At 34.3% G+C, this 8,175-nt stretch overlaps 1 protein-coding gene across 1 annotated transcript; it reads right to left on the bottom strand.

Annotated features, from left to right (window-relative positions):
• Positions 1–1,031: 1,031 nt before the first annotated feature.
• On the bottom strand, positions 1,032–6,643 carry LOC107800321 (chaperone protein dnaJ 6). Its single transcript, XM_016623479.2, has 9 exons — positions 6,342–6,643; positions 4,627–4,725; positions 4,426–4,527; positions 3,165–3,224; positions 2,973–3,079; positions 2,808–2,890; positions 2,377–2,467; positions 2,100–2,297; positions 1,032–1,263 (listed from the first exon to the last, which is right to left on the bottom strand). Exons 1-9 carry the CDS (start codon positions 6,456–6,458, stop codon positions 1,254–1,256), a joined length of 867 nt encoding a protein of 288 aa, XP_016478965.2. The 5' UTR covers positions 6,459–6,643; the 3' UTR covers positions 1,032–1,253.
• Between the last annotated feature and the right edge of the window lie 1,532 nt (positions 6,644–8,175).

The following is an 8,175-nucleotide window of genomic DNA, read 5'->3' as shown; positions in this document are numbered from 1 at the left end:
ACGAAACAACAGAGTTTTTGTACAAGAAGCGAGAACAAGTGATGTTGTAGCTAGAGAAATAGCCTATACCTGTCGTGTTCGTGTTGCTGACAATCTTAAGATGACTCTACAGAATTTCAGATTTCCTAGTTAAGGTGTATAGGATAGTTTCTATTACTGTAGTGTGTTTGTCATATGAACGGTAGACTGAGTATAAAGTCTCGCTGAATTTATAAATATTCTACTTGATAATTAATGAAAGTTGATAGCTACCAAAAAAAGAGTGGATAATCAAGAATTTACCTCAATGGTGTAATCAGATTTACTCAATGAATGACATGTTTACTTTATTGTTGGAACAATGACCAGTTATTCCAAAAAAAATAAAGATGCGATATTTTTCATTTGACAAGAAGGAGACCAAATTAATCTTTGAAAGATTGATGGAACTTAAAGAAGTCACTAGTATAATCTTTTTAGAGATCAGAAAAATGACACTAGAGCAAAAAAGAAGAAAGAAAGAAAAAGAGAAAACAAAACAAGAAAAGCTTTTGGTGTTTCTGTGCGGATTCATGAGTTTGAAGTTTATACATTCCTAGAACAATATCAAATAAATATTACAATGATAATTGAATTTACAATCAAATGTATACATACAAATTTGAGCAAAAGTTATTGAGGTCACATGAACTCGTAACCAATCATCTAGCTCCACCGTTGCCTCCCTTTTAGATATGTATCTAAAAGAAATTTCTAAAAGATATGTATCTCTTCCAGAAGTTTATTTCAATGGGGTAATGTAGAAGTTACTCAAGGAATGACATCTCCATTTTATGCAGAAATAGTAACTATTTATTCAGGAAAAAGATATTGCCTTTATTAGCCAAACAGAGACCCGATGAATATTAAGACATTGAAGGAACTTAAAGAAGTCACTTGAATTTTTTAGAGACCGGGTGGAACTATATATGTATTAAGAAATTCACTAAAAATATGTATAAAAATAAAATTCAAAAACTCAATTAGTAACACCTTATATCGCTATTATAGAATTTAGAAACCTGTGACTACAACAATAACAACAATAACAATCCAGTATAATCCCACCAGTGGGGTCTGGGGAGGGTAGTGTGTACGCAGACCTTACCCCTATAATAAGGTAGAGAGGCTGTTTCCGATAGATCTTCGGCTCCCTCCCTTCAAGAACTCCCCACCTTGCTCTTGCGATGACTCGAACTCACAACCTCTTGGTTGGAAGTGGATGGTGTTTACCACTAGAGCAACCTGTGACTAGAGATCAGAAAAAGGAGACCAAATACTAAACGAAATTTAAAAAAGATTTAAGAAAAAAACAAAAATGCAACATAACAAAAGAAGCTATGTGGTCTGTCAACAAACAAATTTGACCAGGCAGGCACAAGGTACAATTGGAAAAACAAGGCAGTAGGAAGTAGGACATAAAACCCTTGAATGGCAAAGAGATGAATAAGCAAACGTCTGAATTCTCCCTGCAACAAATCAACTGCAAGTCATTTATTTATTTATTATCGTCAACTATATATGGTAGGCCCCCCATTGTCCAGGAGTAGAAGAACAAGAAAATCTTATTTGGATTACATGCAATACCAGACATCAAATTTAAAACAATGTTACACCTTCCAATTTGCACTACCGTCTACCCATATCAACCTCGAGTTTCTTTTTATAGTGCAATAACTATTTGGTAGTCGAAATTCATTGGTCAGATTAATCCTAATTATATGCCAGATAAGTCTACTAAGGAGGATTAAACATTCCTTATTGAAAGATTTTCATTTTCAAAACTCTGAATGTAAAACTTTTTATTAAAGATAAAAAGATTTCAATTATCCCACCACACCCCAAATAATAGTCCTTAAATGAGAAAAGCTCGTTTCCGATGTGCAAGAGTTTACGAAGAGACATATAGAGTGAGTTGCCTGCTAACCATATGTGATATGACAACCGAGACCTGACAGAAGAGAAATTGAAGACACTATGCTGGCGATAAGCAAATAAAGCTTCCACATTTACAAAAATAGCAAGCCATAGAAATGACAACTTTTGCAGCAAAAAGGTTTAGAAGACAACATATTAATTACATTTTCTTCCGCTTGAACTTCTTTCTACTCTCTATTTTTGTACGAGCTGCTTCAAATTCCTCTTCGCTAGGTTCCGCTGCAGATGGATCCCCACCATATTTGCTAATCAGAGACGACAACATACAAGTCATCTTACCTCTTCGCTCATTTTGCCGCTGCGATATAATAGCATATAAGTCCTCTGATTTTTTCTTTGGCCTATAGCATTTCAAGCGTCCACCAATTAGAATATTGCTAATTTCATGATTAGCAATGAATAAGGCTAAAAATTACTTACTTTTGTCTCCGTCTCAACGGACTTGTAGGTGGTTTTGTTTTAGACACTTCCTTCGACCATTTTTCATATGCTTTTGTTGATTTTAGCTCCCCTATAAATGTAAAATTGAAGTTGTAAGTCCATTGTCAGCAAAGAATTTTTGGGTGGGGCTTGAGGAATCTGTTCCAACATCACCATGTAACAATGCTAAAAGATGTAATTAGGTAACTGGGAAGCAGCAACCACGTAGCAAAAGGAAAAATGATCAGAACATAGAAAACGTCCAGTCCAGTCCATGCTAGAAATGTCAGAGATTGTAACATGAAACAGATCCTGAAATCTAAATCTATATCGATTAAGTTGGGGCTCAGAAATGGTTTTAATGTATTAACAGTGTCATGAACACATAACTTGGTTTCAAAGAAGCTCATCTAACCGAAGCTAAACCGTACCTGCAGCAATTGCCTCGTCAAGAATATCTTTGAAACGGTGTGAATCTAACTTGGGGTCAGAGCAAATCATAGAACAAAAGAGCCTGCACGTTAATGAATTAGATGGCAGCATAGAGATTATGAAGTTAATGGAAATGAGAAGAGTACTTGATTCTCAGCTAATACCTATTCATTTTACCCTTATACTTGTTAAACAAATCAATCAAGTCTTTCTTCTCTGACTCAGATCCTCTATAATTTGCTTCAAACTCTTCGATGTCAGCCTCAGTTATCTGCAATAAACATTTATGCAAGAACCATGTTAGAGGATGTCTAATACTCAATTAAAACAGAATTACATATCCGTGTCACTATTACCTTTGGATGCATAGCTCGAAAAAACTCCTTCAAGTTCTCCACAACATCTCCAGCCAGGTCCTGTCAATTACCAGTTAGCTATGTGCAAACGTATTAAAGAGATATCCGCTCGATTTACCCTAAGGGAGTATTCAGCCTCAACCACAGGGTAAAATTACTATTTTAGAGATTATGTAAAGTTTGCAAATCTCTCTACGTAGATGAATGACCATAAGATACTAAGATTCAGATAAAATTAAGACTTATTTTACATAGAGATACCATATATACACGCACATAGAGACATTATGTTTTCGTAACACAAAATGCAAATAAATACCAACATAATATTAGTGACTCCACCTATGTGAGCTCCATAGAAGTCCTAATAAAGGAGGGTTGGGTAGGTTGATGACAAGAGTAGAAATAGTTCAATTAAAAAGAGCAGTGCACAGAGCATCCTACATTCATGCAAGGCCTGAGGAAGGGCCGCAACCCCAAGGGGTGTAATGTAGATAGCCTACCGTAATGCAAACATTAGTGGTTGCTTCCACGGCTTGAACCCGTGACATATAGGTCACACAAAAATAACTTTACCGTTGCCCCAAAGCTTCTCTTCAGTAGAAATAGTTCAATTATTGAGATAAAATGAAATCACAAACATATGTAGAATTGATAAAAGTCTAATTTCATATTCTATTCGCATGAGGCAAGGGGAAATTGTTGAATTACTTCTCTTACAATAAAGAAGGGTTAGGGTAGGTTAACCAGAGTAGAAATAGTTCAATTATGATGATAAAATGAAGGGATCCTTACACAAATAGCCGGTCATATTCATTGTTTACTTTTTCTAGCCATACACATATATTATACATAATTATACATATATGATACATAAATTATGTACATATTATACCTCCACGGGCTATTTTTAGTTTAAGTGACTGGGTGTACGGCCATTTGGGTTAATTCTTCTAAAATGAAATCACATACATATGCATAATTGATAAACGTCCAATTTCATGTTCTATTCACATGAGGCAAGGGGAAATTGTTGAATTACTTATGTAACGGAGAAAATCATCCTTCCTCGTGTTAATTGGTATTTTAAAGTATTTACTTTCAAGTTTCCTCCCGACTATGAAGTGACTTAAAAACGCTCAGTAGGAGAAGGTGTGTGTGCAATAAAATTGCTGTGGGAGCTTTCATTTACTAAATTTAAAACAAACTTTCTACTGCATTGCATCATAACAAGCAATAAAACCAATTTAGTGTAACTCACAGCATCATCAACACAGCCAGTCTGATCATAGAGTGCCCGTTTCTCCTCATCACCAAGAACTGATATCACCTTTTGCAGCTGTTGAAATTTCTCTTTAGCTTCCTACAGAAAGAAAATTCAATATAAATGCCTTTCCTGTTGGCTAATGATATAGCATTAGTGAAGAAAATCAAACTAAAAAATTATAAAACTGTGATATACCTCATCTCCCGGATTCTTATCTGGATGAAGCCACAGTGCCAACTTGTAATATGCCTTCTTTATCTCCTGCTGAGATGCTGTTCTTTCAACCCCAAGAATCTATAAAGCAGATGACTTGTTAGTTATCTCAGCTCTGTTGCGAATTAAGTAAAGCAAAACCAATACTGACACATAGCAAAAAAATCACGTGCTTAGTTCATAGAAAGATCTTTGAACTGTAATATTGGTACAGATACAAATGCCACATGATAATTATGATCCTTATTGTTTCATTCTAAGCACTTCAGTACATCACAATATTCAATGAACACGCTCTTAGTACAGGCAGAGTGAGACCAACTTGGCAGACAAATTACGGGCAACTATGTCAATATCAATGAAGTGATTCAAGCAGAACAATATTCCTGCTCCAGTTTACTATTATCTTTCTTCCTCCATAAAGTAATAGAGTCTTCCTAAAAGAAATCAACTAAGGGCTTGTTCAATATGCCGGATTAAGTCTGGATTAGGAGATGTGAATGCATTATAGTAAGGACACAAATTTTTTGGAGTTGAATTGAGTCATTAGTATACAATGTCAACCAGTTCCACTTTCTCCTACTATCTCCCATGTGATAAAAGGGCCAGTGATGGAACCAAGATTTTATACTAGGGATTCAATATTGTCAAACATGGAATTTAAACCTGTGACCTAATGCAATTTTTGAACCCCTTTGCTACTTTACTAGAACTTCCCCTCAAGACAAGGGAGTTCAACAGTTCACACACCCAAAAGACGAATTTTAACCCTATTCACACAGTATACATTTTTAGCAAAGGGAATTTAATTGGACCCCCTTTCTCCAAGCTAGCTCTGCCACTGATAAGGGCTCTCGTATGTGAAAGGCCATTACAAATGTTAATTTAGACAGTTTCCACTTTCAGTTGAGAAAGTGACAGGGTGGTAAGCTCTCAAATAGAGAGCCTCAGCTTGTATTTCCAATACCTACCCACTGCATTAGGTTATGGGGTTCGAGATGCGATAATGAGCCAACAACAATCAAAGGCGGATCCAGTTTTTAAATTCTATGGGTTTAACCTTTAAGATTTTTAGCATTGCATCCATCAATCTACCATATTTTGCAACTTTAGTGGATTTTTACACATAAATTTATACTCCATGTCAAAAGTAGTGGGTTCAAATGAACCCGGTACCTTAAAGCTGATTCTATGATTCCCTAGTACAAGACTTAGTTGGAGTAGCATGGACATTTATCATATCATCACAACTCCTTTGCATACCACTAGGAATGCTTAACGTGGAAGACCAACTTAAACTTGACTAGAAATTGTTAAATGAGTTCCATGTAGCCAATGAGTATGAATAATTACAGGATTATTTGTTAGCTACATTCAAGCAATTAGTGTGTTGCACATTGGAATAGTTACCCAAAGTCTGATCTAATCTGAAATTTTGCATAAAACAGACAAAGGAACTCAACACTCAACAGACTGAAATTTTGCATAAAACAGACAAAGGAACTCAACACTCAACAGACTGAAATTTTGCATAAAACAGACAAAGGAACTCAACACTCAACAGACTGGCCAAACCTAGGGCACAATAGGCAAAAACCCTTGAAAAAATCAGTATATTAGCGAGAAACACCTAAAAAATCGACCAAATACACTTTCCTTAAAGGCTACAGTTAATTAGGGCAAAAAATGATAGGTACCTCATATAGGCTCTTATTATGGGAAGAAGAAGCAGTGGTATGTTGTTGATTTTCATTCATTTCTTCTTCTTCTTCTTCTTCTTCAGTAACCCTAGCCGTCTTCTTTCTCTTCCCCATAATGCAAACGCTAAATCAATATTAAATGTTAATTTGTGGAAAGTTTTTTGGGGAGGAGTGGTTTATAAAGACGAGGGATTCCCGCCATATGCTTCCTCAACTTTTCCCAGTTCCCGCCAGTCCATCACTTCGGCGGACTCTTATTAGGGGCGTTTGGCTTAAGGAATACCCACAAAAATCCCCACGTAAATTGTGGTATTACAAAATTTATTATTACTAGTTATTGCGATGAGTATTTTCAATCTACTATTATCGAGCACGTTTAAAAAGTAATAATAAATTTTTAATTGCATAGTATTCTAAAATTAACTGTATCTAAATATATGCAAAATTTAATAATTAGTTCCTGAAAATATAGTATTTCATTTTTCTTGTAATTCTCTTCGCATAGCAAAGTAAAAGTTACTAATAAAAAGAATGGAATATGATATTTTTTAGGACAATGCAAAAAACCTCTAACAAATATTATATTTGATCAGCATCATTTTTCTTTCTACAGTAAAAGATGTAGAAGATTAGGTGAAACCAAAACAGCAATCATATTGATTTCACCAAATTATTTCATTGAATTTTAACCAATTATATATTCATAAAAGTTAGAAATTTAAACGCATAAGATTATCATGTAAATAACATAGTCATATGATCACTTAACATAACAGTAATTATACAAAAAAAATAAAATACTGATTATTGAAACATTAAAATTATGCAAATAAATGGCAATCTACCTTAAATTATGTATTAGTGTAGTATTCCAAACGGTATTAAAAGAAAAATAAAATAAGTCCGACTGCAAGTTCCAATCAATTTTTTTCATAGGTTTTTTCTGCCTAGGTTATCTTGGTTATCCATCTTCCATACAAGATAGGATTAGGGGTGTACGTCGGTCGGTACGGTACGGTATTTAGATATTTTGGTTCAGTATTTTCGGTATTCGGCTTCGTAAAATGCTATACCAATACCGTACCTATTTAAATTCGATATGATTCAGTTTTTCTCCTTTCGGTTTCGGTTTATTCGGTTCGGTAACTTCGGTTTGAATACTAATTAGTGCATAGAGTCATAGACGGTAAAATTCTTAATTAAAGTGCTCAAAAGTACAAAACTAAAAACGTTTGTTGACAAGAGTTTTGTCTAGAATTGGCAAATACCAACTTAGAGAAAACTTAGAGTAATGTCTTGTTACTTGGTTAGAGTTAATTGATGAATTTAAAGAATAAAGGAAAGTAAAGTTTTAGATTTCTTGTATTTATGTTATAATTAATAAATTGTGTATTGTGTAATATAATATATATTTCGGTATGATATTAGTATTTCGGTATTTTATTTTAAAATACCAAATACCATACCTAATACTAATTTTTAAAAAAAAAAAATTCAACCAAATACCATACCGAATACCAAAATTTTCGATTTTGATACGATAATTCGATATTTACCAAATTATGTACAACTTTAGATAGGATAGAAGATCGTCTTTATAATTTTAATTAGCTCTGCCTCTTTCGGGATTGTTTTTTTAAGAAACGAAGTTGAGCTAGACTTGATATTTGGGCATCATAAAACAAAGAATTAGCAATAAGAACCAAAATCCAAAATCACTATTTGCTTGGATTTTGGAACTCTAGCTCGATAGCCAATAACCTATGTTGTCTTCCAAATGGAATCAATTTTTTCTTGCTTTGGGAAGATGCTAGTGGGCTAGGGAAAGCTC

Source organism: Nicotiana tabacum, chromosome 4 (genome assembly GCF_000715075.1).
Source record: "Nicotiana tabacum cultivar K326 chromosome 4, ASM71507v2, whole genome shotgun sequence".
NCBI lineage: Eukaryota > Viridiplantae > Streptophyta > Magnoliopsida > Solanales > Solanaceae > Nicotiana > Nicotiana tabacum.
This window is presented reverse-complemented; position numbering and strand designations above follow the sequence as displayed.

Bases quoted from the DNA above. Each gene is read 5' to 3' on its own strand.
- LOC107800321 (XM_016623479.2), bottom strand. From the start codon at position 6,458: ATGGGGAAGAGAAAGAAGACGGCTAGGGTTACTGAAGAAGAAGAAGAA. The intron at 4,528-4,626 runs GTATATCACAGT...TTCTTTCTGTAG, and splicing joins ATAAGAATCCGGGAGATGAG to GAAGCTAAAGAGAAATTTCA. The intron at 2,891-2,972 runs GTATTAGCTGAG...ATTAACGTGCAG, and splicing joins TATAAGGGTAAAATGAATAG to GCTCTTTTGTTCTATGATTT.